Raw genomic sequence first — 21517 nt, forward strand, 5'->3', positions numbered from 1 at the left:
GCTAAGCAGACTATTTTCACCTTCTTTTTTTCTTTCTCATGGTTTTCGCCTTCTGTTCTGATTCTTCTTTTACAACATGACTAAAGTGGAAATAGGTTTAATATGACTGTACATGTATAACCTATATCAGACTGCTTGCTGTCTTGGGGAGGGTAGAGAGAAGAGAGGCAGGGAGAAAAAATTAAAAACTCAACATCTTAAGAAAGTGAATGTTGAAAACTCTCTTTACATGTAATTTGAAGAAAATACTACTGAGAGTGGTTCTGACTATGCTACAGTGAGATTGAGAAGGGAAGAGGAGTTGGTTTGGGGAGCAAGGTCCTCTGAAGGGTTATTTAAAGGGGCTGCGGGAAAAACTGAGCACACCAGATTAAAGTCAGACAGAGCTGCTGGGTATGAAAAAGAAGGTGTCTGGGTTTGGGGCAGCAACAGCTGTCAGCCTCACAGAATGGCTGTGAGGATCAAATGACGAGATGCCAGTACAATGCTTACAGTATCATGTACTTAGTACAGAGTAGGCACCATATAAATGCTGTAATTACTATGCTCCCCTCCTTGTGACCCTCCATGATAACAAGTCACCAGTATACCAGAGCAAGATGGGAATTTGAAGGAAAGACTCTAAAACAGGTGATTCTTAATCTGGGGTCCACTTAAACTTGTTTTTAAATATGCTAATACCTGGCTTCTTTGTCTTCTTATGAATTTTATTTTGTGCATTTAAAAACATTACTCTGAGAAGGGGCACTGAAGTTTCATCAGATTGCCTGAAGGGTCCAGGACCCAAAAGAGATCAGGAGACCTTGCTCTAAGGGCAGCTTCTGTTGTGAGCTCTAGCTGGTTCCTTTCCTGGCAGTGAAAGCCTAGGGGTGCATAGGGTGACCTAGGGGAGGGAGGGCAGTAGAGAGAGATAGGAATTTAGGGCTCATCAAGTTAAAATCCCTCCTCTCATACCTTCCCTGAGCCCTTGCTTAGAACTTTCTTGACATTTCTTTTCTTGGCTAATTCCTCATTCAGGATGTATGACAACCTGCTCATGCTGACTGCACCTCCCACCTCCAACCCTTTTGCCTTCTTGGGGATGCTCAACTTTCACCTTCCAGAGACAGAAACTTTCTAGGACTTGGTGCCATGAAACATCACTGGAAAAATGCCAGAGTTAAAATGTCTGCTCTTTGTTTCAGGGAGAAGCCATTAATAGAATGATGTAATTTCTCCAAAACAATGAAGGCTACTTACCTCCTTCTGTTCATTTCTGAACCCAACTTATCATGAATTCATAGGGTTTGTACAAGATGTATATAGTGGTAAGTGAGCTCTATAGTTTTTCCATCTAACTGCATGTCATAGTCTGGACAAAGTGGGGATTCTTCATCCATTTAGCTTCCCTGTGTGGATTGTTAATCCAAACTTTTTTGAATTATTATGGATTGAACTAAGAAGGCTCTGTAATTTTCCGGGACTTGATACAATCAGCAAAATGTAACCTACAAACTGGAACATCTGGAGGAATTCATTATCCATGAGAAATCCCTTTTCAATTTCTACTCTGTAGTGGATCTCATCTACAACAGTGGGAAACACCTCTGGAGAGTATGTACTTTCCTATTTTCTGCTTTGCTTGACAAAACTCAGAGGACAATCCTACAAGATTATCTATAGTATTATAATTTTCATAAAATTTTATATCATGCTGACATATGTTTGGGAGAAACCTTGTCAGAGAAGAGCCTTTAGAGTTCTGTTTGACCAAACCACTGTGGTAGGCCGGTGTCTATATGAGCAGAGAGGAAGGAATACATAGGAGAGATGTTGCCAAGGTAGAAACAATAAGCTTTAGCAATGGACTCGATAGATAGGGTAAGGGAGAGGACTGGAGGATGACACTGAGGTTTTGAACTGGCTGGGAGAATTGGGGTGCCCTTATCATTAATAGGGAAGTCTGAAGGAGGAAAAAGGGCTTGGGAGGAAAGATAACGCCTTCTGTTTCAGACATCTCAAGTTTGAGATGTGTTAAGAGGCAGTTGGTGATCTAAACTCTCAGAAGAAAGGTTAGGGCTGACCTGGGAATCATCTGCATTCGTGGAAAGTTAGGATATGATCAACTGTGACAGTTTAGAGAAGAGGGTCCAGGAGAGAGCCTTGGGGAATCCCTCCATCCAAAGGACATACCCTGGATGAAGATGCAACAGAGGAGACTGAGAAGGAGCTGTCAGACAGGCAGGAGAACCAGAAAAGAGCAAAGTCAGGAAAACCTAGAAAGAGTGTCTAGGAGAAGAGTGTGACTGACAATGTGAAAGGCAGCAGGGAGATCAAGAGGGATGTAGGCTGATAAAACACCATGAGATGTGGCAATGAAGAGATTGCCGGTAACTGTGGATGGAGCAGTTTTAGTTGAATAATGAGCTCAGAAACCAGACAGCAGAAGGTGTCAACCAATCAAGTGGGAGGATAAGTAGCGGAAGGCTTGCTTTCTCAAGGAGTTTAGCTACAAACAGGAAGAGAGATATAGGCCAATACTAGGGATGGTTGAATGAATTGGGTTTTTAAAAAAAATTCCTCTGGTGTCTTAGAGAATCAATCCTTCAGGGCCTCAAAATGACATTATTTCAATAAGCCACTTCTGTATAGACATGGTGTAGTTTAGCTTCTTTGCTATTTCTTCCTCATATGGGACTTCTGGGACTGTGATGTTAGGAATTCACATGTGGTGGCCCTGTCTTTAATGGCAAAAAGAATATGTTATAAAAACCTCTCAAAGTCTTTCCCCTGGGTCTTATCCTCTTTCCAGCTAAGTCCTAAAATGCCCTCGAGATGACTCTTTTTAGTTGGGTCTCTTGACAAGCTTTCTTTAAAATGGTGTTTCCCTGCACTACTTCTCATTGTTTTATGAGGTCTAGCTGCTCATAATCTCCCACCCTAAGATTTTACAAAGGAGTGTATGTTCTAAACCTATGTTGCCTCTGGCCACCACATATTTCTCCTTAGCAAGGAGAGCAAGAGTTTACTGGCTGAGTTGGTTTCTAGGCTCTCTGGTCTCATAGCAAATGGTTTGTATTTATTAACCTTCTTTGGGGAACACTTATAGTCAGTGTCAAGGATAAAAAGCAAGATATAGAAGAAAATCTGCTGAGTCATGTTTATTCCATGCCCATGCAATACAGTTTTAAGTAGTGCCCTATTATCTGCATTTGGCTAATAAAGGCCTTGTCAGAAACGTCAGAAACATTTACTTTTCCTCTATTTATTTGTCTCACCTCATTCTCCTAACAGTATGGTGCTGCCAGAGACTGTCTTTGCAGCATCCCGATAAGCTTTTCTCCTTGGTGAGTGCACCACTCTCTCCATTGGTCTAGTCCATGTCAAGGTCTTCAGTAGTATGACATAATACAAATGTTTGTAAGGGACTCGGATAGACTTAGCACTAATTTCTAAAGCCTCTCTACAATTCATAGATGACGGTTTTGGGGAGCAAAGAAACCGATTTTGTTCTTGTAACTTACCATATGAATACTTCATCCCACAGAAGATTTTGGGGTTTCCTAATGATTGTTCTTTACATTCACATTTACCTAAAAAGAGTAAGCAAAGATTCATCTTCATTAGCATTGTAAAGGTGAAAACAAGTGACAAGTAAATTCAAGTAACATGACTGTGTCCTCTTAAGTTATTGCCTCAGTGTACTCAAGAAATCAATAGCCACAAGGACAAATGAGAATTATTTAGACCCAGAGAAGGACAATGGAGTTGCAGAACCACCTAAATGAGTTAAATTTATTTGACTATGGAGGGCTAAAGAGAGACAATGTGGGTATAATCATAGAATTTCAGGTTTCCCACCAACAGCAGGAATCTTCTTTGTAATATTTCCCACAAATGTTCAACCATCTTAAAAACCACTAGTGATGGGGGCCTCTCCACATTCTGAGGCAGCCCTAATTGGTAGGGCTTTGTAACTCCAACCTGTGCTCCTGGTTCTGTCCTCTGAAGTCACTCAGAACCAGTGCAACCCTTCTTAATCATCAAAGTCCTTCAAATATCTGAAGATGGATAATGCATTACTCTTAAGTCTTCTCTTCTATAGGCTAAACATTCCCAGTTCCTCCAAGTAATCCTCATATGGAATGATTTCTAATCTCTCCACTATCCTGGCCATTTTCCTCAAAGAGTGGTGGGTGGAACCAATGAATTTAGTCTTCCTTTCCCTGCTTCCTCTCTCTTCCCTACCAAAGTCTTTAGGATCCAGGGAAGTTTTGTTCTTACTTTAATTTTTAGGACTGGACAGATGTGGCCACATAGGAGGCACAGGAGAAGGAGCCAACACAGAGGGTGAGGCAGGATAATAGGTGGTATAGAAAAATCCAGAAATGTGGAGGCCAAAGGATCAAGGCTCCATTGGAGAAATTCATCTTGTGAAGAAGGGGTCGCTTTCTTCAAGAGAGGAAGGGAGGGCAAGAAGTAGAACACAAGAGAAAGATAAATGGTGAGATGAAGAAGAGAGAACTTAAGGGAGCTTGAGTCTTCCAAGTCTGAAGCTAGGTCATCTACTAAGAACTAAGGGAGTTGGCCCTGGGCTGTGGCCTTGAGAAGAACAGCAAAGATATGGAACAATTACTGCAGAGAATGTAATAGGGAGACCATTAAAGAGGAACAGAAGGATTTCCAGTGAGCACTGATGTCCTAGTTTGAGGTTAAATAGCATGAATTTGGAGTGTGGCCAATCTGCTTGGTTCTCTGACTTTCCTTAGTTATTCCAGGAACAGAAGCAAAGAAGGCAGTGGGATTTATCTATTATTGGAATTGGTAAGGCAGAGCCATCACAAGTTCAAGGGGATAAAGGGAATCTAGGGTCTTAGGTAGAAGATGGTTGCTTGGAATGCCTAATCATGGGTTCTAGGCTGGAGGGCAGAGGGAAAGATGAATCCAGAAATGGGCTGGTAGATTGGGAGGACCTAGAGACCTGTAACAAGAGGAAAGAACATTTTATTACGAATGGAACTGGATAGGTGTTTAGATCCTAATGGGTTATCAGCTTTTTCAGTGCCAAGCTGAAAATTTGTTGTTATTTAACTTTTCACATGTTTGCATATCCAGCCCTAACCTCCTCCCTGTTCAGACAGTGAGCCAACTGAAATTGTAGAGGCATGAAGGGTATTGATAATTATTAATTATCAATAGGAAAGGAAAAATATTTAAGTGAGAGTTAACTATATTAACATATTAACAGAAAAATAATTTAGTTTGGACATAGATTTATAAAATAATAGAGGGGAATATGGTAAGTATGGGGTGAATGTGAGAAACTGAATAGAAAATGCTAGAGAGTGAGTCTCCTGATTTAAATATTATTTAATTTCTATGGCTCTCCTTGCTCATCTGTGCCACATGTGATGAGGGGAAATGTATTTAAAACTGTTGACTGAAACCATGTTAAAAAGTGGTTGATAGGTGTGTGGTTATTTTAGAGCAGCAAAGGCCCTACAGAGAGTTCAGAGAATTTGATATAAAGTGTAAACTCATACTAGTCTTCACTCAGGATACAGAGAACTAAAATTTTCTGTTCAGCTTAAGAGCATCAACTCATAACTCTTGTTTTGGTATGGGCTGATATAACAGAAAAACCATGGAAACCCTGTGCAAGTCACAATCTCTCAGTGTCCTAGGCCCTTATCTAAGACTATAAATTGCAGACCAGCTGCTAATCTGCTTTGGTTCTCTACACCAATGGAATTCTAAGTTTGTTCCCTATGCATTCCTCCCCCTTCCTCACCAAGAAAGAAAAGTCATGAGATAATAATGGGATAAGGGGCAGGAGACCTGGCTTCTAGGCTCTGCCATGGACTAGTACTGGACCTTGGGCAAATTCCTTTGGAGTTGAGTTTCATTGTCTGTAATGGTGGGGTTTGGACTAGAAATCCTAGGCCTCTTCCAACTCTAAAATTCTAATAATTTTATGATAATTAGCCTGACTAGGAGAGGCATAACAGTACATGGAAAGAGCAAGAGAATCATTCACTGGTTTAGCCTCTGATGCTTCCCAGCTGTGGGACCAGAGGCAAGTGACTTAACCTTCTGTTTGCTTCAGTTTCTTTACCTATAAAATGAGGATATTGAAAGTATCCCAGGGTGATGAGAATCAAATGAGATAAAGTACACAAAACACCCTGTAAACCTTAAAGCATGTGGTAAAGGTTGGCAATTATTGTTATTTGTTAATTCATTAATGCAGTTGCATCTCAGCGTCAATGGGATCCACAAACACACCGATGGAGCCTTAGTCTCAGATTCTCCTCCTAAAAGAGCATGGTGGGGAAATCGATTTTGGCCACAGTAACACACTGAACAGTAGGAAGAGAATGGAGGCTCTCTTCAAGGAAAGCTGGCCAGGTAGCCAGAGGAGACAGCACAATGCCTTCTGATGGCTCCACAAAGACACTGTCGACCTGGTAGGCCCTCCTAAGGCCACACAGTTCCAAGAGGTGACACTCTTAGTCTCAGGCCTATAAAATCACTGCCCCCTCTCTTTGGTTGCTTTCTCACATGCCTCTTTTGGAAATACTGAATCATAGTACTTAACAGAATTTTAGAGTTTGAGGAGGCATGGAATTTCTAGTCCAAACCCCTATTAGAGATGATGAAACTCAAGTCTGAAGGCCCCACTTGCCTGAGGTCCCACACTCAGTACATGGCAGAGCCTAGAAGCCAGGTCTCCTGTCCTCTTATCTCATTATCCTGTGGTCTTTTTTTTTTTTTTTTTTTGAGAGAGAGGGGAGCAAAGCATAGTACTTAATAACAGCTAATGTCTATAGAGCAACTTAAGGTTTACAGAGTACTCTCAATAAATGATCTCATTTGATCCTCAAACCAACCCAGTGAGTTATGTGCTATTTTTACCTCATTTTTACAGATAAGGAAACTGAGGCAGATGGCGGTGAAGTACCTTGTTCAGAATCACAGTTATGGTGACTGAGGTAGGTCTTCTTGGCCCCCAGCTCAGTGTTCTGTCCCCTCGACCATCTTAGCTGCCCAAGATCCATGATTTCCTCCCTGGGGGTGCTTCCTTTACTGATTTCCCTCAACATTTTAGAGGGCTTGAGACTTGCTTCTTCTCAACATTTTTTACCTTGTGGTGTCCCTGGTGATGACCAAACATTTAGTCTGTCATCCAGCCCACAGGCAAGGCCTTCAGAGCTTGGCAGGATCTGTGCAGCTTCCTCCCCAGGCATAGCCTTTGGGAACCCAGTGTTACCTCTGTGCCACCCAGAGCCTTTGTAAGAAGAATCTCAGAAATTACTTTGGTCAAATATTAAAAGTGACATTAGGATAAAGCTTTGCTTATTAGATCTCAACTCAGTCTTGTTTTTTCAAAAACTAAATCAGGAAGGGAAAAAAAACCCCTTTGCTTTGTTATACTGGGTTATTAGAAAGCTAAAGAAATAGAATTGTTTACAGTATTGCAGTATTAGTCAAAGCCAATTTTGTCGTTCAGGAAAGGAAATATTTCAGCTGGTGCTCTCTACCTCACAAGAAGTGGTGGGAATTAAGACTGGTATAGGCCCTAAGTTCCTGGCACAGGGACTTCCTTAACATAGGTAGGTAGAGATACACAGCTGTTTGAATACAGATCCCACTGTGTCTGCTACACTTGCATGCTTGGGAAACAGGGCATTGATCCTTGCTCAAAGGAGGTGCCCATGGGAGCTATTCTATACCCAGAGGAAGACGGCTGTTTAGCAGGAAACTGAACAATAACTTCTCTAAGCTGGAGCTCACCCAGATGAATTCCAGATAGTCTTGAGGGACATCACAGACAGCACAGCTGTTAATGTGGATAGGAGAGTCTGGAGTCACTCTGGTGCCAGCACTTTGTTACATGCCTAATTGGTTTGATGCCAGCTCCCTAGTAACATGCATAATTGGCTAACTGAATGTCACATAAGCTTGAAAGCCTGATCCTCAGAGATCTTCCTTAGCAGACTCCAAGACTATAGAAGAGTCAGAGAATTATAAATGACGTTATGTTAGAATTATGGAAGAATGTTTCAAGTGCTCATTAAATGAAAAGTAAGTAATCTCAATTAAATGTACAGAAATCAAATTAGATAGCATTAAGGGGAAAAGTTTTGGTAGTAACCATAATATTTTTATTTTCTAAACTTTGATATGATTTTACATTTTTCTTCCACTATTTTTCCTTTTGTGAGTTAAAATGAACCCTTAGCCCTTGCTAAGGCCTGTGTAGGCCTCTTTGTCCCCCCAAGAGATGCACACTTGTATGGTAAGTTCTGTCTCATCACTTCAGAACTAAAGAGCACCATTATGGTATTTTTTCATCCACTGCAAACAAAGTTTTTACTCTTATGTATTAAAAATTACTATTGCCTAGGACTGGTCCAGGAAAGAAGAGAGCTGACTCTGTCTTCCTTCTCACCTGAATGTCGAAGAGCTGAGAATCCTTGCTCGTCCTCCCATTCCCAGGCTGGTTCACTCTGGTTAAACACAGGGTAGAAGTCTGGAAGTTCATGGTACCAGTCAATGTCTGTGCTGCTATAATAAAGTCAAACTATAATAAGAATATGTCATGTTGGTCAAAGGACATGAAAAGACAGTTTTTGAAAGAACAGCACAAATGATCAACAATCATCTGAAAAAGTGTTTAGAGTCAGTAATCAGAGCAATGTAAATTAAAAAATGAACCATTATAGTATGCTCATCATCACACTGGCAAAGATGGAAAAATCCCAAGTTTCAGGGAGTTATGGGGAAATATGCTTATCAAGCCCCTGTCGATGGAGCTGTGACCTGGTCCACACATCCTGGAAGTCTGTATGTGACCCTCTAGTAAGTTACAATATTGTTCCCATCCTTTGATCCAGAAATCCTCTGAGGTTTATAACTTAAGGAAGTCATTGGACCGGGCGAGCAGGGGCGCTTCCTTTGAGGGACTGCCCAGACTGAGCTGGTAGCTCACTTTCCCACCATGTGCTTTCTGTCACTGCTGTGTCCAGAGGGTGGAGATTCCAGTTCACCCAAAGGAGGGTTGCCACGAACTGAACTGGGGAGAGGGGAAGGCCTCGTTTCCCCTGCTCTCCTTTTACCGGGGCTCTGAGAAAAGGGCCTGGGGTTGTTTGTCTCCTTCAGTTTCAGGTGCCGGAGGTGATCCCTAGGGGACAAGGAGGTCAAGTCATGGAGACCTTGGAGACAGGATTGCAGCCAGTCATCTCCTGATGACTGAAGTCCAGAGAAACCGGGTGCCTGGAACTTGAGCCCCAGGGGGGTTTTGGACTTGGAACTGGAACCACTCTCTCTGGGAACTGAGCTAAGCTAGGAAACCTAATCCTCTTCTCTTTCCCAGAGACTGAGGTGGTGCAGAGGGGTGGGGATTGTGCTTCCCATGGGCTGGGGGAGTAAGTTTGTGTATTTGTAATTAAACCTTCTGAAGTAAATATCTCTTTGTTAAAGTTAATCTCATTATTAGTGGCTAAATGGAACTAGGGTGTGAACCATCTTCTAAGATTGAGGGAGCATCATTAGTGAAGACTAGGGCCACGTGCAGAGCTGAGGTGCTCCAAATCCCCCTTTAGGGGAGTAGAGAACCCTGGAGGGGTGGGGGGGAAGGGAAACGAACACATCTGGCCTTTAGGCATTGAGAGCCAGGGTGGACTGTTTTAAAATTAAATTTTTCAACTATAATACTTAGAAAGAGTTCACACTGTATGGAGCTTTACAGTTTATAAAGTACTTTCTCATTTGATCCTTGCAACAATTCTATGAAGTAAGTAGCGTGAGTAGTGTTACCCCTGTTTTATAGTTTAAAAAATGGAAGTTCAGGGACGTTGAAGTCAAATTAAAGTTAAAGTTGCCCTCATGGGGGTGAGGGGGAAGAGAAATAGGACCATAGCTCAGGCCTCTAGATCCCACCTTCAGCCCTCTTTTCACTGTACTGTATTGTCCAAGTGTGAAACATTTCCTTTTTTTCTTTTTAGTTGGTTTACTTTATTATTGTTTTCTTGTCCCATTAAACAGAAAAGGATAGTCTTGCCAGAAGAGAAAACATAAAAATAAGACAAAAGAGTTATATATATACACATAATGCAATTTTAAGATAAAATTGTACCATGATAAAGTTCAAAGTGAGTTACAACTGTGGCTTAAAAATTTTAAACATTATTACTGAGGAGAAGATTAACAAATAGTCATTAAAGCCTATCAATAACAAAAGATAAGAATAGCCAGCAGATAATCACAGCTAGAAGCAGCAAGGAGGTGGCTTGGTGGATAGAGTGCTGGGCCTAGAGTAAGAAAGACTTATCTTCCTGAGTTCAAATCCAGTCTCAGACACCCACCAGCTGTGTGACCCTGGGCAAGTCACTTAACCCCTGTTTGCCTCAATTTCCTCACCTGTCAAATGAGCTGAAGAAGGAAATGGCAAACCACTCCATTATCTTTTCCAAGAAAACCCCAGATAGGGTTATGAAGAGTTGGACATGACTGAAATAACTGAACAAATCACAGCTAGGCAAATAAAACAAATTCAGAATCTAAAAGTTCTTCCTACCTTTCCAGACTTCATATACTTTGCTGCCTTCCAAGTACTCTACTACTCAATGATGCTGGCCTACTTTCTTTTCCTCATATGTGACTATCTTCCTGACTTTAGGGCTTTTCATTGCCCACCCCCCAGGCTGATCATCCTCATCTCCAAACTATAACTTGCCTGGCTTCCTTCAAGATTTAGCTCAAGTCTCATGTCCTACAGAAGCCTCCCTCCCCTCCCCCCATATCACGCTAGTGCCTTCCTTCTGGGATTGCCATGAATGAAATAACTTAGACTGCATATGTCTTTTATGGATATGGTATTTTGCATATTGTTTCATCTGTAAGAATGTGAGCTCCTTGAAGGCAGGAACCAAATTTTTGCATTTTTTTTCATCCCCAGTGCTTAGCAGAGTGCCTAACAATTTGTTGTTGTTCAGCTGGTATGAAACATTTCTTAAAGGACTCCCTCGGCCCTTGGTAGAAAGTATCCTGTGTTCCAGAGATACGAAGTTTATACCATGACTCCTACTTTTCAGAAACTTAACAGAGAACCTCTTCTCTTGGATTTCAGGGTCTGTTGTTAAGAGGAATCATTCATTTCACAACAAAGTGGGGAAAATGTGATTCCCAGAGACTTGGTCACTGCCAAAGCCCTGAAAGAATTCTTTTATAGGAGGCTCAACTGTAAGGTCCACCTACTAAACCCTTCTAAGACATCTACCCCCAATCATGGAGCATCATCTAAATGATTAATAGCATTCCAGATATCCAAAGAAATAAGATAAGAGATAGGAGGTTGTCTGCTCACCTGGTAATGCAGTCCCCAGTGAGGGGGTCACAGCTTCCTGCACAGTCACATGGTCTGCAGCCATAGTCTCCAAAACCCCAGTAGCCTAACATGCACTTGTCACAATGAGGGCCTGCCACTCCAGGTTTGCAAGGGCAGTCACCATTACTGGGGTCACAGAAGATTGCTGAGCTGAAAGGAAGAACAGCTGACCCAATGGGATGGCAGGAACACACTGCAAGAGAGCCAACACACAAAATCCCTTCAACTTGAAATTAGTTACTAATGAATTGTCCATGACGCAGGCTGACATTCCCATCATCAATCAGCACACCCACAAAGTCTCACATCGGTTGGTATGTGTCCAAGGAATACAAACTAACTTGAAGCTCTTCTGTTGCAGTTACAAAACCACCACCACCAAAAACCTTCACTCCCAAACCCCCAAACCAAACCAAACTCTAAACAATAAAACCACATGCTGTATCACAGAATCAGATGTGAATGGTTTTTGCATTATCTGCTTTTTTGAATTCTCTTCATATCTACAGAAAATAAAGAACTGAATATGGTAATATTTTTAAGTAGAGGAAAGAAAAAAGTGTCTTGGCAGAAATATCTTTGTCATTGTTTAGGGAAATTGCCAGCCTGAATGTCATCCTGTGTCTTCAGTGTGCTCTGTAACCAGAGCATAGCAGCCGTTGGATGACTAGGTGACCATTTGCTTTTGAATGGTCTCAAAATACTGATCTGCTTTTGGGAAGAGGAATAAGGATTATCTTTAGGTTTGGGCCATCTTAGAGGTCAGAGGAGTCATATGAGTTACTAATCCCCATCAGTTCTGGGGATTTCATGGGGCTTCTAGCTCATAAACAAGTGTCATGAAGGACACAGACCTCGCTGGTTCCCCAGAATGTCCTTTCTTACTAAAACATTGTGAATCTTTGGATGAACTTCAGAGCTTATGTTCCTGTTCAGGGGTTCGTTGGCCTAGGACCTTTCCTAGATTCAAAGTATGCTACTGAGGGTCACTATAGGTTCCCTAAATTAGTCCTAAGAATCTCAGAGTTCAGGCCAGGAGCTTCTCACAGTTTTATGCCAATAGCATGTTGCTTTTTTTTTTTTTTTTTAAATACTGGGCTGTATCTAATAGTCTTTGTATTGTAGCAAAACCATAGTATAAAGCACCTAGATGTCTGACCCCTTCCTGGCAGGTGTGTTACTTGGACATGCTCCCAGACTGAGCAGACTTGGTCTGCCTCTATATATGCCAAGAGCTATCTCTGTCTGACACCCTTCCATGTCAGGGATGGATAAAGCTTCTTGTGTTCTTCCTCATATGGAAGGTCCATCTATGGAGAAGACACATGATGATGAGAGCCTCAGAACCATGGCCACATTTCTTTACCCTCTCAGTTTCCATGGAGAGGAAGCAGAGATATGTGCCACAGTGTCTTTCTACTGACAGTAACCTGATGGAATTAAGGGAATACAAGTCTAGAGACAGTCAAAAGAAGGGGTCATCCTGGGTCATTTTAATTGAGATTTCTAATTCCTCTATTTGCTCTGATTCACCTCCCTCCTTTAGAATGTGCTCAGGGGTAACTTAAATGGAATCCAGTGACAATGCCAACAATACTTGTCGGCACTAAGGAAGAAAACAGACAACCACTGAGTTGCCAAAGTGATATTTCTAAAGTGCAGATTTGAACATGTCACCCCACCTTCACGCCCCCCGTCCCCCTCAATCATTAAATTCCAGTAGCTCCTCCCTGTTACTTCAAGGATCAAATACAAAATTCTATGTTTCCCTTTGTTCCATTTTAAAGTAAATTTTTATTGATATATTTTTACACCAGTTTCCTTTTCTACCATTATTCTTTCCTTTCCCTGAGAGTCATTCCATTTAACAAAAATTATTTCTAAAGACAAAAACAAAGAGGAAAAAAATCAGCATGACTACTCAATACATTGAAAAAGGCTGAAACTCTGGTAGTGCCCAACACTTGTGGGCCTCACCCCTCTGAATAAGGGATGGGGTGGGAAAGTCTTCTGTGTGGTTGTTGTGTGGTTTGTCCTTTGTTCTTGAAGAGGACCATGCCATCAGGAAGATGATGTCATGACTTGCAAGTAAGTTGGATTTAAGTGAGGGAGGGCTGTGTAAAATCCACCAGCCTCACTTTCTCTTCCACACCCATTTGGGTCCAGTGGCTGGGTATAGATCAGGACAACTGGAGATGGCCCAGGTTGCAGTGGGAAACCTTGGCCATTTTAGGCTAAGGTCTTTCCAAGTTCTCACTTTGACTGAGGCAACACACATTCAGTGAATAGGGCTGTTTAAGAGGTGAGCCAAGGGATGGCCCCTTTAATAATAGTAATAATGATAATAAAAAAAATCAAAGTGGGAAGGGAAGACACTCAGGGTTTCTGGCCAAAGGAGAAACAATTACTATGTACATTCACTCTGAGCTATCAGGTCCCAAACAGTAACCATTAAGTGGTGCTTGGGTAGGGACCTATTGTTGGCCAATCACTGAGAGCCAGAGTAAATTGGGTTTAAGGCATGGTCTTTAAGAAAGAAATCTAGCCAGTATACCCCAAGATATCTAGGTAGGTTCCAATTTTCAAAATTTACCTTCCTTTGGACAGAGCACCCTCTGGTAAGGGCATAATACTCAATATTATGTGGAGTGGAAGAGGAGAGTAGAGAATGGGAGGGAGGAGAGAAGAGAAGGAGCTGAGCTGCCCAAATGGACTTGGCCAGTTAGGTCACCAGTGAGGCAACTTGGACTACTCACAGGTTGTGATTTGTCCTTCATTCTTGAAGAGGACCGTGACATCGGGAAGATGATGCGATGACTTGCAAGTAAATTGGATTCAGCACTGTATTTGACTTTTAAAGGCATTCCCCACCTGACCCCTTTCTACCCTTTTAGCTGTCTTTCACTTTATACCACATACTATACAATTCACTAATACTGCCTCCTTGCTGTTCTTTGCAAAAGACACTCCATATCTCTTGACTCAAGTCTATTTTCACTCAGTCTCCATGCCTGAAATGCTCTCTTCTTTCTTCCCATCCTGGCTTCCTTCTAAAACCTCAACTGTGTGAAGCTTTCTCTGGTCCTGCTCAATGCTAGTGCCTTCCCTCTGAAAATACCTCCAATTGACCCAGTATATAATTGGAATGTACATAGTTGTTTACATGTCTTCTCCTCTATTAGAATATGAGCTCCCTGAGGGCAGGTACCATTTTTTGCCTTTCATTTTATTATATCCCCAAAGTCTAATTAGGACAGTACCTGACACATAAGAAACATTTAATCAATGCTTGTTTATTTGTAGATACCATAACAAAATGCTAATGATACTGACAATTTTGTAGGTTTATGACTTTGATTTTCTTTTGCCTATAGAAATCTGAACCTAAGAATGTACCATTGAAATGATAACCTAATTTGGTTTTCTGTCATAATTAATCAAGTAGCTTGGTCTTATTGATGAGACTGACTTCTATCCAGTAACAGGGGTTGACAAGAAAACTTTGTTATTTTTTGTATACATGATTAACCCCTATGTTTTGTGCCCATATGTTGCAAGTTAATTTCCCTGTTTTGTGATTGCATCCTTGAATTGTACCCAACACATCTGCTTCCCCTTTCTTGACATCCTTCCCTGTGGTTAACTGCCCATGTAGGAGCATACTCCCACCCCTACTTGAGTGCCTAAAACTTGTGTATGAAAGCAAGCCTCTGTCTTTTCTCAAACTGCTAGTACCCTTAAGGTCTAGACCACTGCTTTTGTGTCAATAAAGCCCTCCTGACTGGGAGAATATCTGCCTCTTGAACTCTTTCCAGACAACCTGACTCCTGACCCTCACAGACCTCATCATTATGTTTTACCCAAACTGAAAATTTTTTACTACAGACAGCACATAATAGCAGACCAACATGCCATACATCATCTAAATGAATCATTAAATATTTCATTTATTAGATCCTAAATATATATTTTCTTTTTGAAAGGTGGTGACGAAGAACTCATTTAACCTGAAAAATTGTGAAAAGGTAGAATGTCTCAGGCTGTTACATGTTTCTCAAGGGTGAGAAGGTGTTTTAAAAATGTAACATTTAGGTCAGAAAAAAAATATTTAATGTAAGAATCTGACTATTAGTATTCACCTAAGATAAATTTGATGTACTGAGATGTTCCCTATTAGACAGTGAGCTCTCTGAGAGCAGGGACTGTCTTTTACTTCCTTTTTGTATCACTACTGCTTAGCATGATGCCTGGCACAAAGAATCTGTTTAATAAATGCTGATTGATTCACTGATTGTTGAACTTTGTCTTTTGAATGCTTACAATTTCTTAATAGAAAAAGGTCTTTGAGAAAAGTTTTTGTTTTTACATTATCTTTTGTTTTACCTACGTTTTACAAGCATACGGTTTTGTTTATTGTCATGTTGTTTTTAGACTAGGTTCCTTGCCTGATTTTCTAGAGTTGGGTTTTATCTGTAACCTTTGGTTATGCTATGCAGGCACTATCAATTTCTCCTAATTTTTCACAATGAAATGAAGGAACATTGGACTCTAAAATAGGAATTTATAGTCAAATGATTCGATTACTATAGAAGATGACTTTAAATGAAATACTCTGGTCCAAATCAGGAAACTGCCATAATTTTGCGGTAATCAAACAATCAGGGTGATTTAGTTATCATAGAAGCTCTGAAATGTGGGGTTGTTGTAGAGGAAGGGCCATAGATACAAAGCTTAACTTGAATGTAGAAATCTCAAGCTGTCTAACTATTAGAACATATTGAATGCAGCATCTATCTTGAGGTCTGCTTGAATTCTGAGAGCATTTATAGTATTTGACCTCATGTACTGTGTGTCTTTTTTTAAAGGTCTATACTCATTTTAGGAATAACCACTTAATTCAGAAGGGAATGTGATTCCATCATCTATGCCAACAGACCTCTCAGTCCTCCAAATCAATATGACTTTTTGCATAATTACAAGATAAAAATACCAGCCAGAAACTATGCAAAACTAGCTTGAGGCGGATGGCTCCATAACCTTTCATGGCATACTTTCCCAGAGTAGCACACTGAGGCTTGCCTTGCATACCTATCTTCTGAAGTTTGCAAAGCAGTTAACATCTGACACACATACAACTAAACTTCTTACTTTCTTTAAGCTGACTCTCAATGACACTTTTCCAATCTTTATTTCCCAATGACTATTAACCTTGAGCTGTGGTCTGAGCATTTTCCATGGCTAACTGCCAAAATCACTAAAAAGACAAATATAACTCACAAACCTTAGTAGAAAAAAGTCCAATTTGAGAAAATAAATCTCTGACTGAAGCTTTGACTTTCTCTTTGTTAGACATTAAAAACCAATAGAGAAGCCAGAATTAGCTTTTAAACATCATAGCTCTTAATTGTTCATTTTATTTTATTTTTTTGTTTACACAGCTGTGGTGAGGTGTCCTTAAAAGATAGCATGATGTCTCAAGTGGCAGCCTGACATATTGAAAGGAAAGCTGTGTGGCCATGTCTACAATGGCAAATTGCTCATAAAAGGAATGTGCACATTTTTTCCAAAACATTTTCCCTTGGTTGTCCAAACTGCAACCACATTTCTAAAAAGAAAATGTTTCTGAAAATGTTTATACCATCATAACTGCCCAAACACACTTTGAAAGTTTTTCTTTAAACTACATACAGTTTTCCCATTCTAAGAAAATTTAACACAAAATATCTTAAATTTACTTACATAATAGCTAAATTAGTATGAGACTCTTTTCAAAGGAATTTTTATATTACTGAAGAAATTACAAGTTTCTTTCATACAGTGAACTAAAAATTAAACTTGTGTCAAGTTTGGTGGCTCTGTCCATTGTTATTTACTTCAGAGTCACATCCACTTCCTACAGAAACTTGTCCAAAACTAGAATGTTCAGAGCCCAAGGTGGGAAGTTCTGATGGTAAAAGGAGCAACTTAAAAAATCTTTCCAGGTCTTGTCTATTTTTCTTTAGTGTATTATCCTTCCATTTCCATCCCCCAAACCTGGGACATATGGGCTTTTTCATATCTCTTACCAAGTTCTCCTTAAAAGGTTTTCTCTCGGGGCGGCCAGGTAGCACAGCGAGTAAGAGCACAGGCTCCAGTGTCGGGATGACCTGGGGATCAAATCCGGCTCAGACACTTAGCACCCACCCAGAAACACCTGGCCGTGTAACCTTGAACAAGTTACTTAACCCCAATTGCTTTAAAAAAAAAGAGTCTAGGGATTTGGATAAAGATTTAATAAACTTTGATTAAAAAAAAAAAGGTTTTCTCTCTCCTTGATTCCTCACTGTTCATAATTTTCCATCATCTTCCTCCCTGAGACTTTTCGAATAAGGTTGTATTCTAAATAGGTATTGTACTTTATTATCATATTTCTCTCTCTAGAAAAGAGATGATGTGTTTGTTGGCCAAAGTGGTTTCTAGGTTGTCTTTTTTAAAATATCTCTTTGTTAGGGTGATTAATTTATTTTGCTTAAACTTCCTTAGGAGATGACAGTTTGTTTTGACGTGTTTTAAAAATTGATGTAGTACTTTTTGGCATCAGTAGCAACAGGTCAAGTTGTGACTGTTTCAATTAAAGACCATGTTTTCTTTTCTTTTTAAGTCTTTCTTCTAGGATCACAAAATCATAGTTTTGGAGTTGTAAGGAACTTGGGAGATTGTCTCTTTTGGCCCCTTTATTTTACAGATAGGAAATTCAGTCCTAGAGAGATTAAATGACTAACTAGATCAAGGTCACACTGGTAGGAAGTAGCATAACTGAGCAAATCCAATACTCTTTCCTCTGCATCACAATGTCTACTAATTGATATTAATTTTGATTCTTGTTCTAAGAACCTGATGGTTTGACTATACTCATAAAGCCATTTGACTCTCACATCAACAACCAGTGGCTGTCAATTTCCTTTTTTGTGATTTTCTTTGTTGTTTACCATATCTAGTGTTTTCTGCCTCTTTTCTTGAAGATGTATATTGTATATGGCCACAAGCTTTTGTACATTCCAACAAGCCTTTAGCCTCTCTCATTTGGTACTTCTGAAACACATTTTACAATTTTTTAAAAAACATTCTCTCCTATGCACAGATTTTCTTTGAAGTTAGTGAATCAACACATGTTGATTTAAATTGGAGGGTTTTTCATAGAATTTCTCTACCTCTTCAGTCTCTGCAACAGATATTAGTACATAATCCACATTTAGCTTCATGGTAGTCTTTTTACAAATGATTATAATATATCATGAACACTAAAATATTAAGTGATTACCTCATAATATGATATTTAGTTGCCTTTAAACACATAATAAAACCAAATCTTTGGTTTACCTCTCCGAAGTGGCTTTGTTTTTAGTAATGTAAATTTAGTAAAAAATTTAGTAATTTAATATGCCAAGATTGATACTTTTTAGTTCCTCCAGTAGGAGGCCCATTTACTGGTCACTGAACAAAGGATTTCACATTTATATTACCAATATCCAAGGTAATATTTGTAGACTAATTAAAAACTATATAATTCTTAGCATTCTTTGTCCCTCTTCTGCCACCATCACTGAAGAAAGACAAGGTAGCTATAAGGAGCTAAGGGTTTATTTGTATTTTTCTTTGTTTCATGAGTTGTCACCAAAAAGGATTCATTCCTAAGTGGTCAGTCCACTGTTTAAACAACTCTCTATATTAAGGTAGCTGGTCCTCAGAAAGCAGTCTGTAGCTATGGCCATGCTCATGCTCAATGTCTCAATGGTAGAAACTACTCAAGTGAGACTACATCACTACCATGGCCTTTGGGGACCCAGGGTCACCCCTTTATTAGGATGAGACATCAGTAAGATTTTGCAAAGACTCAAAGTTACAAAGAAGAGATCAAAAAATGGCAGCCCTCCCACTCCCCCAATATTCCTCTAAAATCCACAATGAAGAATTATAGATAACATCATTTCAATAGAGTTCTAAAGCCCCTTGTTGTGAAGGTCAATAAAATACAGTCATCTCTTCTAGAGAATCTTCCCTAGAACTCAGGAATATACTTGTATGTCTTGAGTGTAATCTATGATGCCTCAGAGAGAAGGAGGGATGGCCATATAATGACTTGATGGCTTTGGGATTTTATCCCTGCAAATTACCTCAACCCTCAAGTACTTCCCAGAAGGCTCCTTAACATCTGATTGCTCTTTTAGTAAAAGTTAGTAGTGAAAAGAAACCAAGGAAAAAAACCCAACCCCCAACAGTCAGACACTCCTGATTTAGCTTTTCTAAATATGGAACTAAAAGTTCAAGGTCTTCAGATGGGAAAGAAGCTGCTTTTCAAGTCCTCTCACCACTGCCCAATAGCTTCCACTTTAGCAGGGCCACCTCCCAGACTTCCAACATTGTTTTCTCCTGAAAAGGCCAAGGCCCTACAGAATTCCTGTTGGAGCATTTCTAACAGAAAATGCATTTTCAAAGATATTCAGCTGCCTGCCCAGGTCACTGGAGGGGAACGGAAATTGAGGGAAAGGGTTTAGGAAATGAAGCTTCTAGCAAAAAGAGGAGAATATGAAATGTTATTATAATAATAGGTGTGAAACTAAACTTTTAGAAAAGAAAATAAAGTTCATTTCCTTTTTTGGTTCTGTCGTCTCCTTTCTTTTTATTATCAACTATTTTCCATAGTGGAAGAATGGCTAAAAGAGATAAGAAAAAAATTGAAAAATGAATCTTATTCTATCAAATAAAGACATTTAAAAATCTTTAACAACATGTAAATCTATTTCATGAATGTTTTAATAATATTATTTGTATATTATTTTTAAAGATGGTGGATTTCAATAGTACTGGAAGTAAGTGATATAGAATTATTAAAGTATACTAAATAAAATCTCATAGGTCAATGTAACCAGCATGAGTTAAGTTTTAATGCTTCCACTTGCTGAAAGCTATGTTAACATCCTTAAAGAGTCAAGATGGTAGAATACAAGGTCACAACTGATAAACCTCCCCTAAAACCATTCCTATAAAAAGACCACAGAAAATATCAAACAGAATCCTGGGCCTGAAAGTTAAGAAAAAGTCATAGTGACTATTTTTTTTTATCCAAGGGCAGCTTAGGAAGATAGAAAGAGAGATCTGTGGACACTTTAGCAACAGCCTGGATGGAGTGTGGACAGTGGTGGAAGCAGCACTGGCTGTGGACTTTGGGGGAGCGGTACCCAAGGATGATTAGGGGACCAAACATCTGGGCAGAAAAGATTCCCAGGGGTCCCTATACTACAACTTGGCACAGGAACAGGTGCCATTGGCAGCTCTGTTGTTCATTACCCAGCTAGGGGTATCAGTTCCAGGATGGAGTGCAAGCAAGGAAGGCAGGGACCAGATCTTTTCACAAGTCACATCATATTGGAAGCATCCAAAAACTATACGCCCCCAGATTGAGCTGTGAAAGCAGGACAGAGACAAAGGGTCAGATGAATTCCACTCTCCACCCTCCCCTTCCAGAGGTAAGCAGAGACCAATTCTAATATAAAAGCAAAAGTCAAGAAGTAGGCTAGAAAAATGAGTGAACAACAACAAAAAGAACCTGACCACAAAAAGCTATTATAGTGACAGGGAAGCTTAAGACATAAACTCAGAAGAAAACAATGACTTGAAAACATCTAAAAGCAAAGCCTTAAAGAAAAAAAATGCAGATTAGACACAAGTCCAATAAGACAGAAGAGTTAAAGAAGGAGCTTTAAAAAAACCTAAAACAACAAAAAGATTTTAAAAATTAAAAAAGAGTGGTAGAGGAAAAATTCAAAAAAGAACTGAAACTTGTACAAGAAAATTATGAAAAGAGAATAAACAGCCTGGTAAAAGAAGTAAAAAAAAATTCTGTAGAAATTTATACCTTGGGGCTGGTAGCGCCAGCCTGGAGTTGGGAGAACCCAGGATCTTTCTGGCCTCAGATGCTTAACACCCACACAAAATAACTGGCCATGTAACCTTGGGCTCTGGGGCCGGTGCTCTTACTTGCTGAGCCACCTGGCTGCTAAGCAATTGGGGTTAAGTAACTTGCTCAAGGTTACATGGCCAGGTGTTTCTGGGTGGGTGCTAAGTGTCTGAGCCCGGATTCGATCCCAGGTCATCCCGACTCTGGGGCTG

General features: G+C 40.0%; 1 protein-coding gene and 1 long non-coding RNA gene across 3 annotated transcripts in view; one reads left to right on the top strand and one right to left on the bottom strand.

Moving 5' to 3' along the window:
• The window catches only part of NTN4 (netrin 4), a 145206-nt gene that overhangs the window by 7862 nt on the left and 115827 nt on the right, over positions 1-21517 (bottom strand). Inside the window, exons 6-8 of one of the 2 annotated variants that reach the window (XM_069095188.1) lie at positions 11348-11561; positions 8432-8544; positions 3504-3572 (exon numbers count right to left, since the gene is read on the bottom strand). In XM_069095188.1, the coding sequence (XP_068951289.1) occupies positions 3504-3572; positions 8432-8544; positions 11348-11561 (396 nt within the window). Of the gene's footprint in view, positions 1-3503; positions 3573-8431; positions 8548-11347; positions 11562-21517 lie in introns of both variants that reach the window. The other variant, XM_069095187.1, reaches the window with a different exon arrangement.
• Positions 503-9427, top strand: LOC138166707 (uncharacterized). Its single transcript, XR_011169698.1, has 4 exons — positions 503-630; positions 1185-1307; positions 6908-6971; positions 9142-9427. It is a non-coding gene; the product is annotated as an uncharacterized lncRNA (long non-coding RNA).

The sequence above is a fragment of the Petaurus breviceps genome, unplaced genomic scaffold (genome assembly GCF_028583685.1).
Source record: "Petaurus breviceps papuanus isolate PSGF00001 unplaced genomic scaffold, PetGlider_PUasm1.0 225, whole genome shotgun sequence".
Taxonomy (NCBI): domain Eukaryota; kingdom Metazoa; phylum Chordata; class Mammalia; order Diprotodontia; family Petauridae; genus Petaurus; species Petaurus breviceps.